The 27975-nt window shown below is 46.3% G+C and overlaps 1 protein-coding gene across 3 annotated transcripts; it reads left to right on the top strand.

Annotated features, from left to right (window-relative positions):
* The first annotated feature begins 18 nt into the window (after positions 1-18).
* INTS14 (integrator complex subunit 14) lies at positions 19-27975 on the top strand. Of its 3 annotated transcripts, none has more exons than XM_040342276.1 (13): positions 19-100; positions 3649-3910; positions 4963-5070; positions 6385-6540; positions 8507-8625; positions 8823-8965; positions 11952-12044; positions 12677-12821; positions 14857-14990; positions 18521-18595; positions 21444-21562; positions 23999-24064; positions 27339-27975. In XM_040342276.1, exons 2-13 carry the CDS (start codon positions 3689-3691, stop codon positions 27588-27590), a joined length of 1632 nt encoding a protein of 543 aa, XP_040198210.1. In that variant the 5' UTR covers positions 19-100; positions 3649-3688; the 3' UTR covers positions 27591-27975. The 3 variants fall into 3 exon arrangements, with proteins under 3 accessions (XP_040198210.1, XP_040198212.1, XP_040198211.1); XM_040342277.1 differs by having other exon boundaries at positions 25-108; XM_040342278.1 differs by lacking the exon at positions 18521-18595.

Here is a 27975-nt window from a genome sequence, read left to right on the forward strand (position 1 = left end):
GTATGTTGCCGGGGGGGACACTGTTAGTGTTGCACAGATGCTGGTTTGCTGTAAAAAGGTGTCCGGGCTGAGTGTAGGTGATTAGTGGAGGGGAGGAGAGGTGAGTGGGTGAGTATATGGGTGGGACAGGTTGGTGCATTATGGGGTTCAAAGTTTTGTAGCAGGCCGAGGCATGCTGGGAGTAGTAGTTCACCAGCTTTGTTATGGTGTGCTAACTCCATATGGATGAGAGTTGGAAGGGGGATGGGGGGCAGACTGTCTGTGTTTTCTTGTTATACTTCTTCCTGCCCAGGCCAGCTTTCAGCGCTTTCGCTTTTTAAATGACAATTTTGCGGTCATGCTACATTGTACCCCCCCCCCCCACAAATAGAGCTTTCTTTTGGTGGTCTTTGATCTCCTCCTGCGGTTTTTATTTTTTGCGCTATAAACAAATAAAAAAAAAAAAAATGAAAAGTAAAAATACAAGTATTTTTCTTTTTGTTTTTACGTTATAAAATTGTGTAAATAAGAAGTAAGTTCTCCGGTGTAATGAGGGAGGGGGATTCTTGATCCATGGAATTTCTCGACCACGTCACTTCCGGTGCGGCTGTTTTATCGCACATGCGTGGATGCAATTTTCGGGTCCAGAAAAATTATAGACCCGAGCGGGTAGGCGGAGCGGCGACTTTGTTTAAACTCGTCATCGCCAGCACCGCCCCCGCCTCTAGGCTGTTCTTTCTACTAACCTGTACCATAAAAAAATTGGGAGGGGGATCGGTGCTATCTCCCCCTCCCACTTTTACTTAGGTACGGGTTAGTAGCAGGAACAGCCTGGGGCGGGTTTGGACGTGGTGCTGCCGTTAATGAGTTTAAACGAATCGCCTACCCGCTCGGGTCTATAATTTTTCTGGACCCGGAAACTGCAAGCGCGATAAAACAGGGGTGAAGTCGCGCTTGCACGGTAAAGACCTGTCAACGGCTGTTTTGTGACCTAGCCGCAACGGAAGTGACGTGGTCAAGTTTCTGAATCGAGATGTGTGTTTTTTTTTTTTTTTTATTACACCGGCACTGATGAGGCACTGATTGGCAGCTCTAATGGGCACTGGGTGGGCATACCTTGTGGTCCTGGGTAGGGATGCACCGAAATTTTGACCGCCGAAACTTATCGGCCGAAAATGGTGTCTCTCCACTTTGCCGAAACAGAAAATGTTGCCGATAATGGTGCCAAAAAAGGGGCAGGGTCACCCCGCTGGGTGCCGCACGTGTATTATCCCGGCGCGCCCCTCAGAGTCTCCCCTCTCTCCTGCTTCTCACTCCTGTGTACATACAGTACACAGCCTCCCTAGTGCCTGGTAATTAAGGATGAGCTCCGGCGTGTTCGCATAGAACACGTGCAGAGCCCGCCAGGAAGTCGGCACCCGCGCTGCGCTAATCACAGCCAGGCAGACATTTCCCGATCTCTGCAGCCGAGCATCGGACAATGTCTGCCTGGCTGTGATTAGCGCAGCGCGGGTGCCGACTTCCTGGTGGGCTCTGCACGTGTTCTATGCGAACATGCCGGAGCTCATCCTTACTGGTAATGCATGTCACACTGTGTGTCAAAGCTGGATCTGAATTGCCATGCAGCAGCTGTAACGATGTCTCTGATCCAGCATCGCCGGCCGCCTCTCTCCGCCGGACATAGCCCGGCGAATGACGCGGCTGAAGCTGTGACATTTCTTTTTTTGGTGAGGCGGGGCCACCCGTCACGTGACCCGGCCCCCTCTGACGCAAGGGGGAAGCCGGGCTTCCCCAGTGACGTAGCAGAGGGGGACGGGGTCACGTGACGGGTGGCCCCGCCTCACCAACAAAAGACATGTCATGGCTTCAGCTGCGTCATTTGCTGGGCTGTGTCCGGCTTGAAGGGAGGCGGCCGGCTATGCTGGATCAGAGACATCGTTACAGCTGCTGCACGGCGATTCAGATCCAGCTTTGACACAGTGTGACATGCATCACCAGGCACTAGCAAGCTGCACGTGATGGGCACTGGCGGGATGCTGCACGGGATGCTGCACGTGATGGGCACTGGCGGGATGCTGCACGTGATGGGCACTGGCGGGATGCTGCACGTGATGGGCACTGGTGAGGCTGCATGACATCGGCACTGGCGGGCTGCTACATATGGGCACAGGCACTGGTGAGGCTGCATTTGATGGACACTGGTGAAGCTGCATTTGATGGCTGCATGTACCACGTCTGCAGTCTCTGACCATCTCCTGTATTACGTCTGCAGTCTCTGACCATCTCCTGTATCATATCTGCTAGAGGTGCACCGCATGGAAATTATGCTAATACTATTAGCAATGTGTTATATAAAAATACATTTTATTTAAAATATATACTGTCTTTTTTGGTATGGGTCATTTTCGGTTTCGGCCTGACATTTTTTTTTATTTTGGTTCTGAAATTTCCATTTCGGTGCACCTCTAGTCCTGGGTGGGCATCCCTGGTGGGCACAGGTGGGTGTCCTCTGAGGGGGGGGGTCTGCACTGATAAGCAATGAATCAGCGCAGACACCCCCCCCCCCCTGTCAGGAGAGCACCCAATCGGCTCTTCTCTACTCGCGTTTGTCGGTGCGAGTAGAGAACAGGCTGATAAACGTCTCTTCTTGTTTATGCTGTGATTAGACACGGCCGATCAGATGGTAAAGAGCCTACATAAGAGGCGCTTTACCGAGATTGGAGATGTGGTGTGTCAGAGTGACAACCACACCAACGGTCACTGCGCTGCCTACCCCCGCAGGTGCGTGATGACGGCTTATTTTGCTGGACATCATATGACGTCCAGTCAGGATAACTTGACCACTTTGCGCACGTCATTCTATTATATGGCGGGCGGGAACTGGTTAAAGTAGAACTAAAGGCAAAACTTTTTGTTTACTGCTCATTCAGGGCCGGTTCACAACAGAACACACGTCCTTTTCTGCGCCTTCCCGTGCATTCTGTTTTTGACAGCCCAAACATGCAAAAAGTAAGGGTTGTAAAGGTACAATTTTTTTTTTTTTTTCCTAAACAGCTTCCTTTACCTTAGTGCAGTCCTCCTTCACCTACCTCATCCTTCCATTTTGCTTTTAAATGTCCTTATTTCTTCTGAGAAATCCTCACTTCCTGTTCTTCTGTCTGTAACTCCACACAGTAATGCAAGGCTTTCTCCCTGGTGTGGAGTGTCGTGCTCGCCCCCTCCCTTGGACTACATGAGAGTCAGGACGCTCTTTACATTGCAGAGAAAGGATCTGTGTGTTAGTGGGCGTCCTCACTCTCCTGTAGCCCAAGGGAAGGGGCGAGCACGACACTCCACACCAGGGAGAAAGCCTCGCATTGCTGTGTTGGAGTTACAGACAGAAGAACAGGAAGTGAGGATTTCTCAGAAGAAATAAGGACATTTAAAAGCAAAATGGAAGGATGAGGTAAGTGAGGGAGGACTGCACTAAGGTAAAGGAAGATGTGTAGGAAAAAAAAAATGGTACCTTTACAACCCTTACTTTTTGCATGTTGGGTTGTCAAAAACAGAATGCACGGGAAGGCATCTTTTGCATTTGAAAAACCACAAGGTGCAAGTAGGAAGGGTTATGTTGCCTTTAATTGTTAATGTTCAGTTGCATTCACTGGGTATCTATCTTGTGTGTTGCAGGTTTTCTTATTAGACTTGTCGGGAAGTCTCTTGAGGCACCATGCCTACAGTGGTGGTGATGGACGTGTCTCTCTCCATGACCAGGCCCGTGCCAGTGGAGGGGACAGAAGAGTTCCAGCGCAAGCACCTGGCAGCACATGGACTCACTATGCTCTTTGAACACATGGCCACCAACTACAAGCTGGAATTCACAGCCTTAGTGGTCTTCTCGTCATTGTGGGAATTGATGGTTCCTTTCACCAGGGACTACAACACACTGCAGGTATACCAGACGGGGAGTGGAAATGCAGCGATATATATCAGAGAATCAAAGCGTAATGATATTAAAAGGACAGAAACAGTTTGCGTACGGTCCATGGTACTATTCTTCTTCATTTTTTATTATTTGCACTAACATACAATTTTTTTTTCAGGAAAAGCTTTTGGGGGACTGTCCCCTTCAAAGACCCAGCAGTATGGAGACACACCCTGAAAGCTTTTCCTGCAACAATTTTACGTTGGGGCAAATAAAAAAAAGTTTCTGTGGACCGTAACGGTTTCTGTCACAATTAGGGGTGCAACGGATCGTCACCGATTCGTGATCCGAACTGGTCACCCGAGGAGGGGGGGGGACGGGACACCAGAGTCACCCGAGGGGGGGGGGGACACCAGAGTCACCCGAGGGGGGGGGGACGGGACACCAGAGTCACCCGAGGAGGGGGACGGGACACCAGAGTCACCCGAGGAGGGGGGCACCACAAGATTAGTCTTTTTTTTTTTTGCTGATCCGATCCGTGACTCCTGATCCGAGGATCGATCCAATCCGTGATTTTTTTGATCCGTTGCACCCCTAGTCACAAGTGCACTAATATGGCTACAATCACCTCCAAGATATTTTCTAAAGAAAGCCAAAAGGGCTGTCAAAGCAAATGTTTTCAGCTTAAAGCGGAGGTCCACACACAAAAATAAATAAATATTAAAAGTAAAGTCAGCAGCTACAAATACTGCAGCTGCTGACTTTTTTAATAAATGGACATTTACCTGTCCAGGGCACCCGCGATGTCGGCAGCTGAAGCTGAGCAATCGCTCATCTCTCGGCTGCCCCCTGCCATCCTCGGCGAGGATGGCAGGGGGCTGACGGCGGCCTCATCAACAAGTAAACATATCTTGTGTCTGGGCCAGCTTGGCCCAAACAAACTATTTATTTTATGTGAAAGCATACCTAGAGATTTTTCTTTAAATTCTTCCATGTTCTAACTAAAAAAGTTGGGCTTTAAAAATGTTTATTATTATTCATTTTTTTTTTTTATTATTATTTTCTTTCTTCTCCCCCAGGAAGCACTGAGTAATATGGATGATTATGACAAGACCTGCTTAGAGTCTGCTCTTCAAGGAGTGTCCAATGTGGTCCAACAGGAATGGGGGGGAAATGTTCCCTGCCAGGTAAATGTTGCCTTCCACCATGATGTGATAGTCTTAAGCCTCGTATACACGATCGGATTTTTTCTGACGGGAATTGTGTGATGACAGGCTGTCGTTTTGTACGCTCCGTCAGACAATTGTCGGATTTTCCGCCAACAAATGTGGGGATAGCATGCTTTAAAATTGTCTGCCAACAAATGTGTGATGTCGGATTATCCGATCGTGTGTACAAAACTCCAAAGTACAAGAAGCAATGCTCGCCATAACGCAACATTTGGCAGAAGTCGCCCAAAGGGTGGCACTAAAGAGCTGAAAAAACACGTAGTTTCGTGTTTGTTTGGCCGACAATTCTTTTCTGTTTGTATGCAAGACAAGTTCACGGCCAACGCCCCTCCAGACAAAAGTCCGACACTTTGTCCGATGGAGATCCAATCGTGTGTACGAGGCTTTAGGTTCATTTCAAAGTCGTTTTTTCTTTTAAAAAGATCGTATTTACACTTTTAGCAAATTGAATTAATTAAAGCGGGGGTTCACCCTAATACTGTGAATACTGTGTGTCACGAGTTGCCGAAAGAAGACGAACGTCGGTGCGCAGGCGCCGTATAGAGCCGCAATCAATAAACGCTTATTGGTACATTTTTATAGCACTGATCACTGTTAAAATGACAATGGTCCCAAAAATTTGTCAAGTTTCCGAAGTGTTTTCAAAATTGTCGCTCTATTTTTGTTTATAGCGCAAAAAATATAAAAATGTCAGAGGTGATTGAATACCACCAAATAAAATCTTTATTTGTGGGGTGGGGGTGGGGTGGGGGAGAGGTCAATTTTGTTTGGAAGCAGTGACGAATCGCAAAATGATCCAGAGCTGAAGTGGTTAAAGTGTTACTAAACCAGGAGCCGGCTGGTAATTGAGGCCGCCACTTTGCGGCATTCTGCAGGCCTAAGCTTCCTTCTGTGAAGGCCGCGGCCTCAATTACGAGCGGGCCCACCGCACGCTGACACAGGATCCTGTGTCTCTGTGCTTCCCCGCCGCGCCGGCCGGTAATTGAGGCCGCGGCTTTGCAGGCCTTCTGCAGGCCTAAGCTTCCCCAGGCGTCAGGTCACAATTTCTTGTCGGAATTGCGACCGGGCGCCCGGATTTTGTCGAGCCCTGTGTGTGTGTCTCTATCTCACACACTTTCTTTTTTTATTTTCTATGAACCAGGCACACAGAAAAGGGAGAGATTTATTATTGAAATGCATTTTTTTGGTGTAGAAATATTTTATCTGTTGTCTAGATATCATATTATGACTGCAATGGCTTTTATATGGTAAACTCCGCCTCTCTTTGGTTAGGTTGTCCTGGTTACGGATGGATGCCTGGGCATAGGAAGAGGATCTCTGCAACAATCTCTATCAACCCTGAACCAGCGCAGTGACAGCAACCGCTTTCCTCTTCCATTTCCTTTCCCTTCCAAACTTTACATCATGTGCATGGCAAACCTCGAGGAGGTGAGCTCAGGATGGCGCACACACAACAGGGATTGTTGTATACTTTGATAAAAGCTTTTACATATATTCAGTAAAATATTATTTGATGACCAGCCTTGGCACAATATACAGTATTTTATACGGCTTGAACAATTTGCAGCTGAGCTCCAGGAAAAGTAATGGCCTCCCTTAGGCCCCTTTCACACTTTGTACGAATTGTCCCACGATTTGGGACTGCAAAGTAGCAAGACAAGTCGTTCCCCTATGATTTCCAATGACAACCATTCATATTGGTACGACTTCAAAGTAGTCCCTGCAATACTTTTGGTCCGCGAAATTGCGCGACTTTGAAGTCGCACAAGTGGTGAAAGGGGCCTTAAAGTGATTTGTAAGGCTGGGTTCACACTAGTTCAATGCAAGAACCCTGCGAATCCACTGTGGGTTCCTGCATCGCACCCGACTCGCACGGCAGTCCACACTGCCCTATGCAAACTGCTGAGGAGTGCCAATACATTGTTAACCACTTAAGGACCGCCTCCTGCACATGTACGTCGGCAGAATGGCACAGCTGGGCACAAGCCGTGGGTCGCCGAAGCTCAGTGACCGGGACCCGATCGCCGCTGGAGTCCCGCGATCGGTCCCCGGAACTGAAGAACGGGGACAGCTGTGTGTAAACACAGCTTCCCCGTTCTTCACTGTGGCGCTGTCATTGATCGTGTGTTCCCTTATATAGGGAAACACAATCAATGACGTCACACCTACAGCCACACCCCCCCTACAGTTAGAAACACAAATGAGGTCACACTTAACCCCTTGTGGTTAACTCCCAAACTGCAATTGTCATTTTCACAGTAAACAATGCACTTTTAATGCATTTTTTGCTGTGAAAATGACAATGGTCCCAAAAATGTGTCAAAATTGTCCGAAGTGTCCGCCATAATGTCGCAGTCACAAAAAAAATCGCTGGTCGCCGCCATTAGTAGTAAAAAAATAATAAAAATGCAATAAAACTATCCCCTATTTTGTAAACGCTATAAATTTTGCGCAAACCAATCAATATACGCTTATTGCGTTTTTTTTTTTTTTTTTTTTTTTTACCAAAAATTGGTAGAAGAATATGTATCGGCCTAAACTGAGTGTATATGTATGTATGTATATGTATATGTATATGTGTGTATATATATATATATATATATATATATATATATATATATATTATAGCAAAAAGGAAAAAATATTGCATTTTTTTTCAAAATTGTCGCTCTATTTTTGTTTATAGCAAAAAAATAAAAACCGCAGAGGTGATCAAAAACCACCAAAAGAAAGCTCTATTTGTGGGAAAAAGGACGCCAATTTTGTTTGGGAGCACGTCGCACGACCGCGCAATTGTCAGTTAAAGCGACGCAGTGCCGTATCGCAAAAACTGGCCAGGTCCTTTAGCTGCCTAAAGGTCCGGGTCTTAAGTGGTTAAGGTGAAAAACCTAAGACTTTAAAACTCCCCCCCTTTTTTTTTTTTTTTGTTTTTTTTTAAAGCCTATCACACACTAACCCAGGGATCCTCAAACTACGGCCCTCCAGCCATTGTAGAACTACACATCCCATGAGGCATTGTAACACACTGACATTCACAGACATGACTAGGCATGATGGGAATTGTAGTTCCTGAACAACTGGAGGGCCGTAGTTTGAAGACCCATACACTAACCGCTCTTTTTTTGGGTTGAACGAATGAAAACCATCCAATGTTAGTACAGCGATGTCCCCCGTTGAGCTATTGTTTTCTGACAGGGGTGAAACTTGTCGCCAAGACAGAAATTGATGGAAATCTCTGTAACCAAGCTCTAGATGGCAGTTAAAACCCTGATGAGGGTTCTAATCTCTCATCAGGGTTAAAAAAAAAAAAAAAAAAAAAAAATCTTTATCTGGATATACACTTTTTTTTTTTTTTTTTTTAATATATGAAGTGATTTTTGTTTTGTCCCCCCAGCTGCAGAGCTCTGATGCCTTGGATGCTCTGGAAAGGCTCATTGACCTTAATAATGGAGAGGGTCAGATCTTTACCATTGATGGCCCCCTGTGCTTGAAGAATGTCCAGTCCATGTTTGGGTAAGTGCGACCGGTCGCCCTGCATAAAGTCTCTCTCTAGTTCATTTACTGTTTGAATATTGCGAGGCTCGTTGGAGATTATTCCTCATGTGGGGAGGATTATTCTGAATCGCTGGCGCTGAGTTTATAGCTTGACAGATTTCTCCTCCCAACCAATATTTTAGTTGTCGGCTCAAAGGCACATTTTTCTTTTCCAGGAAACTTATTGACGTGGCGTACACTCCGTTCCACGCGGTGCTGAAGTGCGGGAACCTTTCTTCTGATGTCCAGGTCTTTCCCAGACCCGAATCTGTGATCATAGATGAAGAGATCGATCCACTTCCTAAATCTTTAAGTTCAGGTAGATGCAGATACAATTACAAAGATTGGAGGATTTTTCATCCTAATTCCTATTTTGAAGCAACACTGTACTTGTTTTAGTTACATTCATTGGGTTCTGACCAGTGCCGATCCTGACCTCCCTGGGGCCCTAAGCAAAATGACATGTCGCATTAAAGTTGAGAATTGGGGGGGGGGGGGGGCACTGCCGACAGTGACATGTCACATTAAATATTAAGGGTCCTTTCACACGTGCGGACCGTTCGTCCGTTTTTTCATACGTCCGTTTACGGACTGCAATGCTTTCCAATGGGATAGCGTACGTTAGCGCATGAGCATCCGCTAACGTCCCTTAACATCCGTCTCCGTTAAGCTCCGTTTTTTTTTAACGGAAGAAAACCCTATTTTTCTTCCGTGGAAAAAACGAAACGGACGAAAAACGGATGTTAGCGGACGATCCGTTTAACATCTGATCTGCTAACATCCGCTTTTCATCAAAATATGTAATAAAAATAAAGTTCTAACAAAAAAAAAAAAGGATGAAAAACGGATCAACTGATGATAAAAATACTAATCTAAAAAACGGTCCGCACGTGTGAAAGGACCCTAAAGTTGAGAAGCGGGGGGAGGGGGTGTTCTGCTATCGGAACTGACATCTTACATTAAAGTGAGAAGGCGGGGGTGCTGACTTCTTGCCTCTTCTCCCATGCAGCCAGCAAATAGAGAAGCGGGGTGAGGGGCCAAAAATGACTTCTCACCTGGCCCTGCAGGGCTGCTGCACAGATCGCATTTGATTCACACCACACTGCAGTGCAAATCGCATGAGATGCCCGTGCAATGCGATTTCAGCCATACAGATAGATAGTATGGCTGATATCGCGTTCGGACTAAACTGGCACAGGAACCTTTTTTTGGTCCGCACCAGAATTGGCTCGCATGAGTGTTCACGCCCAATGCGATCTGGTTCATGTCCAAACTGTCGGTTCACAGTGCGATATGCGAGCTGAAATAGGGGTATCCTTAAAGCGGTAGTTCCCCCCCTCCAAAAATGTTTTACCCTTAGTCTGATGCTCATTTTGTCTAGGGGAAATCGGCTAGTTGTTTTAAAATCGACGCTGTACTTACCGTTGTAGAGAGCGATCTTCTCCGCCGCTTCCGTGTATGGTCTTCGGGTATGGGCGTTCCTTCTTGATTGACAGGCTTCCGACGGTCGCATCCATCGCGCCACGATTTTCCGAAAGTAGCCGAACGTCGGTGCGCAGGCGCCGTATAGAGCAGCGCCGACTTTCGGCTACTCGTGACGCGATGGATGCGACCGTCGGAAGCCTGTCAATCAAGAAGGAACGCCCAGTCCCGAAGACCCATACCCGGAAGCGGCGGAGAAGATCGCTCTCTACAACGGCAAGTACAGCGTCGATTTTAAAACAATTAGCCGATTCCCCTAGACAAAATGAGCATCAGACTAAGGGTAAAAAATTTTTGGAGGGGGAACTACCGCTTTAACATTGTATTGACAATTCCAGCAGTTTGCATATGGCAGTGTGAACTTCTGTGCGTGTCGGGTGCAATGCATCCCACAAGTGTGAACCGAGCCTGGGGCTGGGCTCACATATATGCGGTGCTGGAGACCCCTTTGTGGTGCAATTTGATCCATTCATTTGTATGGCTCAAATCGCACGTAGTTCACACCTAATGCGATCCGATTCCGTCATTTGCACTGTTTTGCACACTCTTTGGGGGCGTAACCTAACATTGACACCCCCTGCAGGGTTGCATGACTGCCATGCAAGTTCAATGTGTTGCAGGAAATGTACAGGATCTGCTGTGTTTCCCGGATCGCATATGTGAGCCGAGCCTAAAGCATAACTCTAGCTTTTGGGGAAAATAAAGGCTTGTTCGTTTTTTTTTGTTTTTTTTTCTGTTATACTTGCCTGCTCTGTGTAATGCTTTTGCACAGAGCAGCCCCAATCCTCCTTTTCTTGCATCCCCCACCAGCTTGCTATTTGGCACCCAAGCCAAGTTTCTGCGTGCCCATTCAGATCTCTCGATTGGGCGGGGGAGGCGGCACACAGGTTTTTTTTTTTTTTTTTTTTTTTTTTTATCTTGATGCATGAAGATAAAAAAAACCTTTTGCCTTTTTTAGAACCATTTTATATAGTTTAGTCCAAGCAAACTATCTTTTTTTTTTTTTTTTTTTTTTTTTTTTTTTAAGGAGAGGTGGGCTCCCACCAGGCACACCATTGATCTGTCTGCTCCTACTAGGAATGCTCTGAAAATTTAGAGCTAGGGCCTCAGAATATACAGAGGTCCCTTGGCGTTGGCCTTTTATTTATTGTTGAGTCATCTGTCCGCCTTTTCTGCTCCAGCCAATCACAGGAAGCTTTCTCTTCAATTCTAGAAAACAAAGCTCCCTGTGAATGGCTGAGCAGCACTCCATCTAACTCGATTTTGTTACAGGTGTGACACAGGAAGTCCCCATCCCACTGCTAGAACACGACTGTATACTATACATGTAGCTGAGGCTTCTACAGTGGGCACATCTGGTAGTGAAGTTTGTGTATGCCTATAATACAATTCCCAGTACACCCCCTGGCAGGCTCTTGTAAGCGTCCCAGTACTTTGCCTTGGATCTTCTTTGACAAACATATGAAAGAACACCTCCCTGGACACCATTTAGACATGCATGCTTCTCCTTGCTGGCCACTAGGTGCTGAAGACTTTAGCTGTGCAATGTATGCCGGCGATGTGTTCTTTCTTTCATATAACACTTGGGAACAAATTGATGGCAGAGAAAACTAATCGCTGTGAGAGGGAGGCAAACAGTACAGATCGGGAGAGGAATTGATAAATTATTGAAGGTGGGCTTAAGATAGCCGTTGCAGCAGCAGCAGCTTCAATGGATGAATTCAATTTACATCATGTATTCTCATCTCCTAATATTACATTCTCCAGAAGTGTGTGTGTGTGTGTATTTTCAGCATTTTTTTCTGTTTATTCTCTTTCTTCAGAACTGGAAATCATTGGATTTATTGACATTGCGGACATCTCCAGTCCTCCTGTCCTTTCCCGTCACCTGGTCCTACCGATTGCTCTTAATAAAGGTGAGTACCGTATATACTCGAATATAAGCCGAGGCACCTAATTTTACCACAAACAAACGGGAAAACTTATTGACTCGAGTATAAGCCTAGGGTGTCCATCTGCATGCCTCACTGTGCCCATGCCTAGACTTACGTTTAACATGGGAGTATATAGAAGGGGTGCCCGGCTTTGAAAAATCTGTGCTCCCTGGCTGTAGGTCCCCCCAGACGGCAAACTTTGCACACTTGTATAGGATAACTGGGGCCAAGTTTCGGGTCCAGGGGACCTACGGCCGGCCGGTACCTGATCCCCAAAGTTATCGGAGAAATTACTGTTTAACATGGGGAGTCTATAGAGGGGCTGCCCGACTTTGAAAAATCGTTGCTCCCCGGCCTTAGGTCCCCCAGACAACAAACTTTGCACACTTGTAGAGATAGAGTGGGGCTATATGTGTGCCAAGTTTGGTACCGGGTCCCCAAAGTCCGGGAGATCGGGTGCAAAAAGGTGACTCGAGTATAAGCCGAGGGGGGCATTTTCAGCACGAAAAAAATGTGCTGAAAAACTTGGCTTCTACTCGAGTATATATGAAGATGTGGCTTGGTTTGGTCAGACTGTAAGTGTATCTAATTCTAATTATTTGATTTCTCCATAGAGGGTGATGATGTTGGGGCTGGACTCACGGATGACTTGGAGGATGAGAATTCTGCCAGCCAGATAGTAGGAAAAAGTCCAAATTTCTGTGTTCTGCTACACGGTAGCCTGAAGGTAGAGGGGATGGTGGCCTTGGTACATTTGGGGTAAGTGAATGTACATTGTATTTGTCTGTATATACACCCATCCGCCATCACTTTGTGACCACTGAGAGATAAAGTGAATAACATTGATTATCTGGTTACAATGGCACCTTATAGTGGGCGGGATATATTAGGCAGCAAGTGAGCATGTTGTCCTTGAAGTTGATGTGTTGTAAGCAGAAAAAATAGATTTGAGCGACTTTGACAACGCAAACTGCAGCTCTTGTGGAATGTTGTCTGTCGTAGTGAGGCGCGTACCCAAAGTGGTCAAAGGAAAGAGAGCCGGTGAACCCATCCCAAGGCTCATTGACGTAGGGAGTGCAGGCTGACCCGTATAGTCTGCTCCAATAGAAGAGCTAGTGTAGATGTCAATGCTGGTTCTGATCGGTGTCGGAACACACAGAGCATCAGTTTGTTGTATATGGGGGCTGTGTAGCTGCAGACTGGTCAGGGTGCCCATGCTGACCCGTGTCCACAGCCAAAAGTCACTACAGTGGGAACATGAGTATCCAAACTGGACCACAGAGCAATGGAAGAAGTTGGCCCGGTTTGATGAATAACATTATCAACCACTTAAGCCCCGGGCCAAAATGCAGCTGAAGGACCAGGCCCCTTTTTGCAAATCGGGACTGCGTCGCTTTAACTGACAATTGCGCGGTCATGCGACGTGGCTCCCAAACAATATTGGCGTTTTTTTTCCCCCCCAGAAATAGAGCTTTCTTTTGGTGGTTTTTGATCACCTGTGCGGTTTTTATTTTTTGCGCTATAAACAAAAATAGAGCGACATTGATTTTGAAAAAAATGCAATATTTTTAACTTTTTTTTATAATATCCCCCAAAAATATATTAAAAAAAAAAAAAAAAAATGTCCTCAGTTTAGGCCGATACGTATTCTTCTACGTATTTTTGGTAAAAAAAAATCGCAATAAGCGTTTATCGGTTGGTTTGCGCAAAATTTATAGCGTTTACAAAATAGGGGATAGTTTTATTGCATTTTTATTCTTCTTTACTACTAATGGCGGCGATCAGCGATTTTATTTATTTTTCGTGACTGCGACATTATGGCGGATACTTCAGACAATTTTGACACATTTTTGGGATCATTGTAATTTTCACAGCAAAAAAAAGAAATTTAAATTGCATTGTTTATTGTGAAAATGACAGTTGCAGTTTGGGAGTTAACCACAGGGGGCGCTGAAGGAGTTATGTTTCACCTAGTGTGTGTGTTTACAACTGTAGGGGGGGTGTGGCTGTAGGAGTGACGTCATCAATTGTGTCTCCCTATAAAGGGGGTGACACGATCGATGAAGGAGCCACAGTGAAGAACGGGGAAGCCGTGTTTACATACGGCTCTCCCCGTTTTTTAGCTCCGGGGAGCGATCGCAAGGGGGCGGCTATTTGAATAACTGCCCCTTCATCCCGGATCGCTCCCCGACGATTTCCGACCGCCGCATGTACCGGGGGGGGGAGTGTGTCCCGATCGGACCCCCGACCCACGTCTAGGCAGGGACGTACGGGCACGTCGTTCTGCCTGTCCGTGCCATTCTGGCGACGTATATGTACATGCGGCGGTCATTAAGTGGTTAATAATTTTATTATTATAAAAATAAAATTACATCCCGTTGATAGCCGAGTGCGTCGCTTGCCTGGGGAAGGGTGGCATCAGGATGCACTATGGCAGTGATGGCGAACCTTGGCGCCCCAGATGTTCTGGAACTACATTTCCCATGATGCTCATGCACTCTGCGGTGTAGTTGAGCATCATGGGAAATGTAGCATCTGGGGTGCCGAGGTTCACCATCACTGCACTATGGGAAGAAGGCAAGCCAGCAGAGGCACTGTGATGCTTTGTATAGTTGATCCCATGCCTCGATGGGCAGGGCTTTTTTTGGGTGGGTGGTCATAATGTTATGAATGATCAATGTATATGTATGTTCAGTTTCATAATTGTATATCTCAAGAAAATAAGTATTCTGTAATCCCCTTTGAATGTAATGGACTTCTGTGTTTTTTTTTTGTTGCACCATTACTTCTGTAGGAATGACTGGTATGGTATGCTGTACTCCCAAGCTGACAGCAAGAAGAAATCCAATCTAATGATGTCTTTGTTTGAGCTTGGACCAGAGCCCTTACCCTGGTTGGGGAGAATGTCACAGCTTGGGCCTATATCTGGTATAGTGGAACTGATTAAGATCTTAAAGTGTTTGTTACCCCAAAAAAATGGATCCTGTTCCCTTAAAGCATGTTATACAGTGCTTGTGCTGTGGTATTTGGGCCCCCCTGTATCACCTAAAATACCTGGATGATCCTGCCTGGTTCTAGTCCTCCCCCCTGTAAACTGACCAAGGTTTATCATGGCTGCTGAGCCCTGACACTGGTCAGTTTAGGTGCCTCCGTCATCCATAGCTCTCCTCTATGCTCTCCTCCCTGCCTGTCAGCTCTGTCCACTCCTCAGCCCTCCCCCTTCTGCTCATATTCTAACACCATAACCTTTCTATAATCGCCTCTGCTATATGAAATAAAAAAGGACACCAACTTTGTTTGGGAGCCATGTCGCACGACCGCGCAATTGTCATTTAAAGCGACGCAGTGCCGAATCGCAAAAAGTGGCCCGGTCATTGACCAGCAATATGGTCCGGGGCTTAAGTGGTTGTAAGCCTCAGACATGAAATATGAACAAAGTATATCCCTTTATAGTGCGTACTTGCCCCCCATTAGGAACACGAAGTGTAATTTCTGTCTGCTGTTTCTTTCCTCTATCTGCACGAAATCACTTCTGACACGTTTTCCTGACGCCAAAATGAAAAAAAGATGATGGGGGAGGGTGATTGACAGCCTCAGCTCTGTTCCTGTGTGCTGTGTAAAGGGGGGGGTCCCCCCCCCTTTTTTTTTTCTGAACGCTGTCAAGCTTATAGAGAAGACCTGCAATAGACAGGAAATATCATCATGTAGAACCTCTTAGCTGTTCTATGCAGTGTTTGTTTTTTTTAATTTTTTTTTTCAGAGCAGCCCCAATCCTCCTCTTAAGTCCCCTGCTGGCGCTTCTGGCTCCTCCTCTTCTCTTCTCCAAGCATCCCCATCCGGGGCGTTGCTAGGTCTATAAAAGATCTGGGGCTAGAGCAGGGGTTGACAAATTTGCTTGGAATCTAGGAGCCAGCTAAAAAAGTTAGGAGCCAGAAAACGCGCCCCGTCCCGACGAGCTTGCGCGCAGAAGCGAACGCATACGTGAGCAGCGCCCGCATATGTAAACAGTGTTCAAACCACACATGTGAGGTATCGCCGCGATTGGTAGAGCGAGAGCAATAATTCTAGCCCTAGACCTTCTCTGTAACTCAAAACATGCAACCTGTAGAATTTTTTAAACGTCGCCTATGGAGATTTTAAAGGGTAAAAGTTTGTCGCCATTCCACGAGCGGACGTAATTTTGAAGCGTGACATGTTGGGTATCAATTTACTCGGCGTAACATTATCTTTCATAATATTAAAAAAAATGGGGATAACTTTACTGTTGTCTTATTTTTTAATTAAAAAAAGTGTAATTGTTTCCCAAAAAAGTGCGCTTGTAAGACCGCTGCGCAAATACGGCGTGACCGAATGTATTGCAACGATCGCCATTTTATTCTCTAGGGTGTTAGGATAAAAAATATATATAATGTTTGGGGGTTCTAATTAGTCACAATTTTCCGAAAGAAGCCGAACGTCGGTGCGCAGGCGCAGTATAGAGCCGCACCGACGTTCGGCTTCTTTCGGCTACAAGTGACGCGATGGATGCGACCGTCGGAAGCCTCTCGGAAGCCTGTCAATCAAGAAGGAACGCCCGCTCCCGAAGACCTATACCCGGAAGCGACGGAGAAGATGCATCTCGAAAACGGGTAAGTACGGCTCATATTTTAAAACAAATAGCCGATTCCCCTAGACAAAACGAGCAGGAATCTAAGGGGGAAATAGAAAAAAAAAAAGGAATTGGGTGAACTCCCGCTTTAACTTGTAATGCTTAACTTGTAATACCAACGGCGCCAGCTTACACATCTGGTGGTAATAACTTATAATACCAACGGCTCACCACCAGATGGCGCCAGCTCTTCCAAGCCAAGTCGCCAGGACCCTATTTCTAGTCGCCATGGCGACCTGGCGACCGGGATTTGTCGAGCCCTGGGCTAGAGTCCATAGAAGCGAAGTAAAGAGACACATACGCTTAGGCGGGCATATGCCTCCCCCCCCCTTATATTGGGGTCCCCCAGAGCCTCTCGCCCTTATATCGGGGTCCCCAGAGAGAGCCCCCCCCCCCCCCCGTCTGCAGCAATTCTAAAAAAAAACTCAGCTGGGGGCCAGGGGAAGCAACAGGACTGTTTAACCCCTCAGCTCAAGTGATTACTGCTTGTGGTGGTACAGACCGGACTAGGCTCTGGGCTCCATCTGCTCAACTGGTGGCCAGGGGAGGAACTTGACTAGTTTTAATGTTATCAGGCACAAGTTCTTATCTATATTCAGCAGTTCCGACAATTTTAATCATTGTCCCAACATCCACTTTTATACCAATCTGCCAGGCAATGTAATTGCCGGAAACTAGGGTTGTCCCGATACCGATACTAGTACCGAGCATTTGCCCGAGTACTTGCCAGGCAATGTAATTGCCGAAAACCGAAGCACAAGGACTACTCCGCCTGGGCCCGAAAATTATCAAATGGTCCCGGCAGGGTTATAATTGTGGTGCAGCTCTTGACAATTACATTGCCCTGCAGATTGGTATAGAAGTGGCCATCGGAACAATGATTAAATTGTCCAGAACTGCTGAATATAGTACTGCCTGATGACATTTAACTAAGGCCCCTTTCACATTGAGGCGTTTTTCATGCGGTACAGCGCTAAAAATATCGCTGCTATACCGCATGAAAAAACCTGGCCTGTAGTGTTCAATGTGAAAGCCCGAAGGCTTTCACATTGAAGCGGTGCGCTAGCAGGAGCGCTATAAAAGTCCTGCTAGCCGCATCTTTACCGCGGTATAGGAGCGGTGTGTTCACCGCTCCTATACCGCGCCTTCCCATTGAAATCAATGGGAAAGCGCGGTATTAACCCTTTTTCGGCCGCTAGCGGTAAATACGACGGTATAGCCGCGCTACAAATAGCGCGGCTATACAGTCACCGCGGCTCCACGCCTCAATGTGAAAGAGGTCTTAGTCATGGTCCTCCCTGGCCACCAGCTGAGCAGATGGAGCCCAGAGCCAACCCTAGGTAAGAGATTTTGGGCTATGGGCCCCAGATTCGGGGCTATAGCCCCAGTAGCCACCCCGTAGCGACGCCACTGGCCCCCATAGCAAGCAGCTTGCTATGGGGGCAAACGTACGTGCTCGCTCCAGAGCTCTGCTCCCTCCTCACTGGCTGTGATTTGTCTGAGAGCCATTGGCTCCCACTGTTGTCAATGAGGCAGAGAGCAGCTGCTTACGTGCACATCACATGGCTGGATTGCAATTGGGCTCAGGTAAGTATTGGGGGGGGCAGGGGGGAGAGAGCTGCATACTGAAGGTTTTTACATTCATGGCCTTTTAACCTTTAGAACCACTTTAAGATAACAAAGTAACACAATACTGTATATTGTTTAAAGGATAAGTTCACCTTTTTTGTAAAAAATAAAATAATAATAATAAATGCACATCTTTTTTGCAGGTAAAAAAATTGTTCATTTATTATTTTTCTTTTACTAGGAGCCTGCAAAGCAAACAGGCAGAAAGACAGGACATGCTACACACGTCCTGTGTACAACGATGACCTACTATTAGGTGTGTGTAGCACGCCCAAAGTCTGCGGCTAGTTAAAGTAAACCTGTTGCTATACCCCTACTTGGGCAATGCAAATCTCTTTAACTACCTTTTTAATACTGGGCACTTTCACCCCCTTCCTGGCCAGGCCATTTTTCAACGATGTCGCACTTTGAATGACAATTGCGCGATCCTGTACACTGTACCTATATACATTTTTTATTTTTTTTTATTTTTTTTCTTAATTATTTTTTTTTGCTTTCGGGGGAAAAAACAAACAAAATATGTTGACGGGAAGAAAAAAAGTCTTTCTTAGTTTGTCACAAAATTTTGTAAATATGTAATTTTTCGTCACTGATATGCGCTGGCACCAATATTGGGGGAGCCGATGGGCAGGTGTTTCATCAGATTAGGTGACCCATCAGAATGTGTAACGGAAGTGAAGTTTTTCGCCGCCGCCGCCATCTTGCTACACCCGCACTTTTCCACAGTGAGAAGGGGGCAAGCGGACATCTTGTTACACCCCCCGGAGTTTTACATTTTACACTTCTTTTTTTTTTTTTTTAAACGGTAAACTGGGTTTATATAGTAAAATCCAGTACTTGGAGCTCCGTCTGACTATTTATATGTTGTATTTTAAGACCCCTTTCACACTGAAGCGTTTTTACAGCGTGCAAGCGTTAAAAATGGTGCAAATTAAAACGCTCTCCATGCATCTCAATGGACCCTTTCACACCGAGTCCTGCAAGCAGCATCTTTGGAGCAGCTTTTGGGCGCTGAAAAAAACGATTAACCACTTAACGCCCGCCGCACGCCTATTTACGTCCACAGATTGGCACGTACAGGCAGATGGGCGTATATATACGTCCCTGCCTTCTAGCGGGTGGGGGGTCCGATCGGGACCCCCTCCGCTATGTGCGGCGGGCGGCTTACCTCGGGGAGCGATCAGGGACGACGGCGCGGCTATTCGTTTCTAGCCGCCCCGTCGCGATCGCTCCCCGGAGCTGAAGAACGGGGAGAGCCGTATGTAAACACGACTTCCCCGTGCTTCACTGTGGCGGCTGCATCGATCGAGTGATCCCTTTTATAGGGAGACTCGATCGATGACGTCACTCCTACAGCCACATCCCCCTACAGTTGTAAACACACACTAGGTGAACCCTAACTCCTACAGCGCCCCCTTGTGGTTAACTCCCAAACTGCAACTGTAATTTTCACAAACAATCCAATTTAAATGCATTTTTTGCTGTGAAAATGACAATGGTCCCAAAAATGTGTCAAAAGTGTCCACCATAATGTCGCAGTCACAAAAAAAATCGCTGATCGCCGCCAATAGTAGTAAAAAAAAAAAAAATTAATAAAAATGCAATAAAACTATCCCCTATTTTGTAAACGCTATAAATTTTGCGCAAACCAATCGATAAACACTTATTGCGGTTTTTTTTAATTTATTTATTTATTTATTTATTTATTTATTTTTACCAAAAATAGGTAGAAGAATACGTATCGGCCTAAACTGAGGAATTTTTTTTTATATATGTTTTTGGGGGATATTTATTATAGCAAAAAGTAAAAAATATTGAATTTTTTTCAAAATTGTCGCTCTATTTTTGTTTATAGAACAAAAAATAAAAACCGCAGAGGTGATCAAATACCACCAAAAGAAAGCTCTATTTGTGAGGAAAAAAGGACGCCAATTTTGTTTGGGAGCCACGTCGCACGACCGAGCAATTGTCTGTTAAAGCGACGCAGTGCCGAATCGCAAAACCTGGCCTGGGCTTTTAGCTGCCTAGGGCCTGTCCGGGGCTTAAGTGGTTAAACGCCCCTCTCCATTGAAATGAATTGAAGCGCTGTAAAAGCGCTTTACCCTTTCACACTGAGGCGTTGAGAAAAGTCCTGTAAGCAGCATCTTTGGAGCAGCTTTTGGGCGCTGAAAAAGACGCTCCAAAAACGCCCCTCTCCATTGAAATGAATTGAAAGCAGTGTAAAAACTCCTTACCCTTTCACACTGAGGCACTGCAAAAACGCCCTAAAACGTTAGGGTCTTAGCGGTGTTTTACCAGCACATTGGGATTGCAGATGAGGCTTCGCTCGAATAACGCTCGAAAAACGCCCCAGTGGGAAAGGGGCCTAAAAGCAGCAGCAAGCCTGCTCATCTAACAGGTTTGCTAATCGGACAGAAATTCGCTTTTTTTTTTTTTTTTTTTAATTCAACAGTAAACAGTCAGATGGAGTTCCAAGTACTGTATTTTACTATATAAACTCAGTTTACTGTTAACAAAAAAAAAGTGTTCGCTGTAAAACTCCAGTCGGTGTAACAAGATGTCCGCTTGCCCCCTTCTCATTGTATCCTTACTATGGAGAAGGGTGGGGTGTAGCAAGATGGTGGCGATGAAACATCACTTCCGTTATACATTCTGACAGGTTGCCTAATCTGATGAAAGGCAGCACTGACTGGCATAACTGATCGGCACAGACTGGTGTCACTGATGGGGCTGCATAGCAATCGGGGGGGAATGATGATCAGTGCCAGGATTACCTTTTACACATCTTCCCTGTGATCGGCTCTCTTCACCTCACTCTTGTCAGTGTGAGGCGGGGAAAGCCCATAAATGGCACTTCCTTGTTTACATGTGATCGGCTATGATTGGACACAACCGATCACATGGGCACAGAGCCATGGCCACGGCTCTTTGCTGAGATCGGGGGGGCCATACCGCGGCTAAACTGGGCACCGTCATGACGTCCCAGAACGAGAGGCGCACTGCTCCGCCGTCATTTGAGGGCGGGCGCCAAGGGGTTAAATATTAAACTATAAGATGTTAATTTGTGATAATTGGTTATATACTGAGAACGCCTTTCATTTTAGATGCCAAGGAGAATCCATATGGTGAAGAAGACAACAAGAGCCCATTTCCACTGCAACCCAAGGCAAAGAGAAGCTACGCACAGAACGTAACCGTATGGATTAAACCCAGTGGGCTGCAGGTAACTTGATGTTATGTTCTTAGTTCAGTTCTGTGTACCGTAGTATTGTACGGTGCATGGTGGGGAGCCAGGTATCTGTCAGACAAGTACATGAATTTGACTGTGTGAGGCCGGGTTCACATATGTGCGGCCTCAGTTCCCCAGCATGGGGTTCAGGGGGTCTGGGCATGGGGGGGCCTGTGCTTGTCAGGGTCTGGTTTAGCGAATTCAGGCACAAATTTGAACCTGAACCAGACCCCAACACGCACAGGCCCCTTTCGGAATGCGGGCCACCCCGGACCTGTGTGAACCGTCTCCATTTCAGAGCCAGTCACACACTGCGTGTCATGTGAATTGGATGCGGAGTACTTTGCTCCAATTCTCACATGTGAACCCGGCCTTACTAAGGAAGGAGTTTCCATGCTGCACATTCCTTCCCCCCCAATGCAGTCCCCTCCTCCCTGGCCACTGCACCCATAACACGGACAGGCGCTTGGCTGGGGAGTTTTATACTAGGAGTAGACGGAGCCTGATGGGGGAACTGGGAGACTAGTTACCCAACAGGCAGGGGCGGACTGACCATTGAGTCACTCGGGCACTGCCCGAGGGCCCCATGCCACTAGGGGGCCCCATCAGGGTTCGCCAGGCTCAATAAAACCAGGGACAGTATGTAAAAAAAACTTTTTTTTTTTTTTTTTTTTTTTTTTTTTTACATCTGTCCCTGATATGTCTGAAACCAACATGCTTCGGATGAGAAAATCCCGAGATTTTAGCTGCCCCGCCTCTGCACTGCCTCCTGGCGTGGTGGCCATCTGTAAGCCCAGGGGCACCATAGTCTTCTATTACCTGGGGGCCCCATAAGTTGTCAGTCCGCCCCTGCCAACGGGTCCAGTCCACATTTGACTGACCGCATGCCAGTGGGTGAATCCATAGCCGCTATTTAATCCAATATGACCTTCGAATCTGCCCACTGCTGCTCATTGTCACTCAGAAGTGGAGCAGACCTGATGTGAAATTTAGTCTCTCAGCTCCTCGTCGGGCTGCCTACCCAGTGACATGTCTCTTCCCAAATATAAGCATTGCCCATATTTTGGTAATGACATCATCTGTATTTCCTGGCACTTTTCTGTTTAACGTTTCGCTTCCGTACGGGAATCCAGCCAATGGCTAAATGAGGCACATACGGCGCTGTGTGGGAACCTGTCGCATACATAAACCGAGAACTGCAATAGATATTTAACCTGGCAATTGGTAAAGCTCCTTGCTCACTGGGGCAGGAGCAGCGTTGGGCGCTTTTACCCCTCGCTAGTGGCCAAGAAAGGGGTTAAAACTACTGCAAAGAACCTCTGCAGAGGCACTTTGCCAACGGTATAGTCGCGGTGCCCCATTGATTTCAATGGGCAGGAGCTGCGTACACACCGCTCCAAAGATGCGGCTGTTTTTTTTTTTTTTTTTTTTTTTTTTAACTGTCCTGCTAGCGCAACGCTCCAGTGTGAAAGCCCTCTGGGTCGCTTTGCAGGCGCTAAAAATAGTGCCTGCAAAGCAACCTGAAACAGCCGCTGCTGTGTCTCTCCAGTGTGAAAGCTCTGGGCTTTCACACTGAGGAGACACAGCAGCGGCTGTTTCAGGTTGCTTTGCAGGCGCTATTTTTAGCGTTCTAGCGCCTGCAAAGCGACCCAGTATGAAAGGGGTCTAAGAACTACCTGAATCTGGTGCATGTGTTGGTAATGTTGCCTACCGACTTTTTGGCTCTAGTTCTTAAAGCATGGGTCTTCAAACTACGGCCCTCCAGTTGTTCAGGAACTACAATTCCCATCATGCCTAGTCATGTCTGTGAATCTCAGTGTTTTACAATGCATCATGGGATGTGTAGTTCTGCAACAGCTGGAGGGCCGTAGTTTGAGGATTCCTGTCTTAAAGGGTAAGTTCACTTTTACAGAAAAATCTCAAAGGTGAACTTACACAGGCCCCCCCCCCCACCTGGGTCCTGCTGACCTGGAGCGCGGTGGTCTCCCGCTATGAGACCTCGTATAGCCACCTCACTGGTCTGGAACTTGGCAATCCCCTTGGCTTAATCTCCAAAAATTACCTCGTTTTAGGAGCATTTTAATTGGTCCATTGGACCAATCGGAACCTGCGTGGTCCGTCCTGTCACCGTAGGCGAAGAGGAGAGAAAGTTGTGTGGATTTCAAACCCCCCCCGACCAGTACAGCGGCGATACCATGTTTTAGAACGGATGATTGTCGCTCTCCAGGTTAGAGGGACCGGTGTAAGTTCACCTTTCAGATTTTCTGTAAAGGTGAATTTGCACTTTAATGGAACTACCACCAGAAAAGTGGTGTGAGACCCATATTGAATTCCTCTGAATGTGTCCAGGGTCTCGTATTGTACCAGAGTTGTAAAAGTTAAACACAAACTTTGCTCCGGTGGCTAAAGTTCTTTTTTTTTTTTTTACAGACGGATGTGCAGAAGATTCTACGGAATGCCAGGAAACTTCCAGAGAAGACGCAGACATTCTACAAAGTAAGATTACGTTTGAAATATCTTTAGTTCCTTAATATACACATCATATAATTGTAATATTTATATAAAGATAAAATTATGTAAATTGTAACTTTATATAAAAAGTCAACAAAACAATTCTTTGTTCGGTGAGATGCTGTGCAAACAAACTTAATGAGGAAGTGGAAGCTAGAGAAGAATGGAGGTATTCTCCCTTGCTCTTCTAATTCATGCTCCATCTCAGTATCTTCCCTGAATCAATTCTGAGTTTGAAGCGCGTGCGTGGTGTGTGTGTGTGTGTTTTTTTTGTTCGATCAGCCGCCTCCTCATCCACATAATTAACCACTTACTCACCGCCCTATAGACGATATACGTCTACAAGGCGGTCGCTTAACTCTGGGAGGACGTCCATGGACATCCTCCCAGAATCGCGCGCCCCATGGGGCGCGCACACGGGAATGTCCGTGACCGCAGGGTGATAGCGGCCGTTTACCACGTGATCGCTCCGTCCAATGACGGGAGCGATCACTTGTAAACAAACCGGCGTCATGTGATGATGCCGGTTCCTCCCTCCCCTCTCTGTACCAAACGGTACAGTGAGAGGAGAGGGGAGAGAGCGGATGCAGCACGAGTGCTGTGGGCTGGATCTGTGACAAATGCAGTCACAGATCCAGCCATCCATCCCTGCTCAGCCATCCCTGCCCCATACCACTACTCTGCAATACCCCACACTACTCTGCAATACCCCACACTACTCTGCAATACCCCACACTACTCTGCAATTCCCCACACTACTCTGCAATTCCCCACTCTACTCTGCAATTCCCCACTCTACTCTGCAATTCCCCACTCTACTCTGCAATTCCCCACTCTACTCTGCAATTCCCCACTCTACTCTGCAATTCCCCACTCTACTCTGCAATTCCCCACTCTACTCTGCAATTCCCCACTCTACTCTGCAATTCCCCACTCTACTCTGCAATTCCCCACTCTACTCTGCAATTCCCCACTCTACTCTGCAATTCCCCACTCTACTCTGCAATTCCCCACTCTACTCTGCAATTCCCCACTCTACTCTGCAATTCCCCACTCTACTCTGCAATTCCCCACTCTACTCTGCAATTCCCCACTCTACTCTGCAATTCCCCACTCTACTCTGCAATTCCCCACTCTACTCTGCAATTCCCCACTCTACTCTGCAATTCCCCACTCTACTCTGCAATACCCCACACTACTCTGCAATACCCCACACCACTCTGCAATACCCCACAATACCCTGCTACGTCGCCTATGGGGATTTTTAAGTAGCAAAGTTTGGCGCCATTCCACGAGCATGTGCAATTTTGAAGGGTGACATGTTGGGTATCTATTTACTCGGCGTAACTTCATCTTTCACATTCTGCAAAAGAATGAAGAAAAAAAAAATACTAAATTTGCTAAATTTTATAACAAACAAATAAAAATTCATTTTTTTTTTACAGAATTTTCAGTCTTTTTTTCTCTTATAGCGCAAAAAATAAAAAACCCAACGGTGATTAAATACCACCAAAAGAAAGCTCTATTTGTGTGAAAAAAAGGACGAAAATTTTCATTTTGGTATGACTGAGTAATTGTCATTCAAATTGTGAGAGCACCGAAACCTGAAAATTGGTCTGGTTATTAAGTGGGTTTACGTGCCTGGTGGTCAAGTGGTTAAGGTGAATGGAGGAATCTCCCCACTGAGACATATGCAAAATGTAAAAAGAAAGGAAGGGGGCCTGCAATCGTGAAGTATGTAATGACTCAATCCGTTTATTAACCACTTCTCTCCTTCATTTAAAATTCATCTTTTTTTTTTTTTTTGCTAGAAAATTACCCAGAACCCCCAAACAATATAAAAAAAAAAAAAAAAAAATATATATATATATATATTTATATATTAATACAATTTTTTTTAGCAGACACCCTAGGGAATAAAATGGCGGTAATTGCAACTTTTTATCTCTGTCAAATCACACTGCAAAGAATTGCGTCTGATTTGAACAGGAAATCGGTGCGATTCCTGTCCAAATCACATCGTGGACCCTGGGAGCGATGGATGCATTTAAGGTGAAAAAACACGAAGGTTTACACCTCCTTTAAAGAAATTAACTACCGTATATACTCGAGTATAAGCTGGGGCACCTAATTTTACCACAAAAAACTGGGAAAATGTATAAGCCCATGCCTCACTGATTAACATGGGAGCCTATGGAAGGGGTGCCCGGCTTTGAAAAAACAGTGCTCCCCAGCTGTAGGTCCCCCAGACAACAAACTTTGCACATTTGTAGAAGAGAAATGGGGCTACGTGTGGCCAAGTTCCGGGTCCAGGGGAAATACGACTGGCTGGTACCGGGTCCTCATAGTCACTGGAGAAACACCGTTTTTAAAATGGGATTCTATGGAAGGGGTGCCCAGCTTTAAAAAATCGGTGCTTCCCGTCCGTAGGTCCCCCAGACAACAAATTTTGAAGAAGAGAAATGGGGCTACATATGTGTGCCAAGTTCTGGGTCAGGGGAAATACGACCAGCCGGTACCGGGTCCTCAAAGTCACCGGAGAAATACCATTTAACATGGGAGTCTATGGAAGGGGTGCCCGGCTTTGAAAAATCAGCGCTCCCCGGCCATAGGTCCCCCAGACAACAAACTTTACATACTTGTAGAGGAAGAGTGTGTGCCAAGTTTTGGGTCCATGGGACCTACGGGCAGCCAGTACCGGATCCCCAAACTTCTGGAGATCAGGCGCAAAAAGGTGACTCGCGTATAAGCCGAGGGGGGCATTTTCAGCACCAACAAATGTGCTGAAAAACTCTGCTTTATACTTGAGTATATAAATTGAGAGTCCACAGTAATATCATAATTCACCACGACTATGCATTATATTATTCTGTTTTGTAACAACAAGTGTAACCGCACACCTAGTGTGGTCAGTTTTTAATAGGAAAGCAAAGGGACTGGTGGGGTCACCAAGGATTTGACATTAAAGGGAGCGATACAAAGAGAACGGGAGACTTTCTCATACAAGTACATGGTACAGCAAGCACACACCAGGAATATGAAAGGCTGGGTTTACACGGAAGATGCTGGTTTGGTTCAAATAGGAATAAAAAAAAAATACAGAATAGAAGATGGGCATTTCAGGGGGGGGGGGGGGGGGGTTTATAAAGAGCTGATTGTTTATAGCTTTTAATGCCTGCTGCTTGAATGTTGCTTTTAGATTTTGTGTTTTTTCTTGTCTCGCATGACCACCCCTTTTTTTTTTTTTTTTATATATCAGGAGTTGAATCGTCTTAGAAAGGCGGCACTTGCATTCGGGTTCCTGGACCTCCTGAAGGGCGTGTCTGATATGCTGGAGAGGGAATGCACTCTGCTTCCCGACAACGCTCATCCTGACGCCGCCTTCCAGCTCTCCCATGCGGCGGCTCAACTCAAACTGGCCAGCACTGGAACCTCGGACCATGCTTCATTTGACCATAACATTGTACCTCTGCAGACGGACTTCTCTGCCCGAGGCTCCGACAGAATATGAAGACCTGATCTTGTGTGACCTCCATGGGAGGACTTCCTCCTTCCCTTCCACCAAAATTGGTTGACTTTCCTGCAAGAAAACCACTTAAAAAAAAAAAGACCCGTGTGCGTCAACAAAGTCAGACTTCTAGGACCTGCAGCATAATGTTACGGGATCAGGATTAAGAAGCTGTTTTCTCAGAGCAGCACATTGATGACTAAAATGGGGTGTGTGTGTGTGTATATGTATATAGTGACCTCCTCACACCGCTCTGCAGATCCTAGGACTAAAAGACTTACCCGGCCCCACTTTCTGCATTGAGGAGACTTGGGCCACTGCTATGGGGCTCTTCTTTTCATGTTTTGGGAGCATTTTTGCAAGAATTGCACTATATACCGATTGGCAA

The sequence above is a fragment of the Rana temporaria genome, chromosome 3, assembly GCF_905171775.1.
Source record: "Rana temporaria chromosome 3, aRanTem1.1, whole genome shotgun sequence".
NCBI classification, from domain to species: Eukaryota; Metazoa; Chordata; class Amphibia; order Anura; family Ranidae; genus Rana; species Rana temporaria.

Excerpts from the sequence above, each read along its gene's own strand:
- INTS14 (XM_040342276.1), top strand. The coding sequence starts at position 3,689 with ATGCCTACAGTGGTGGTGATGGACGTGTCTCTCTCCATGACCAGGCCC. Across the intron at positions 3,911-4,962 it reads GGGACTACAACACACTGCAG|GAAGCACTGAGTAATATGGA; the intron begins GTATACCAGACG and ends CTTCTCCCCCAG. Across the intron at positions 8,626-8,822 it reads AATGTCCAGTCCATGTTTGG|GAAACTTATTGACGTGGCGT; the intron begins GTAAGTGCGACC and ends TTTCTTTTCCAG.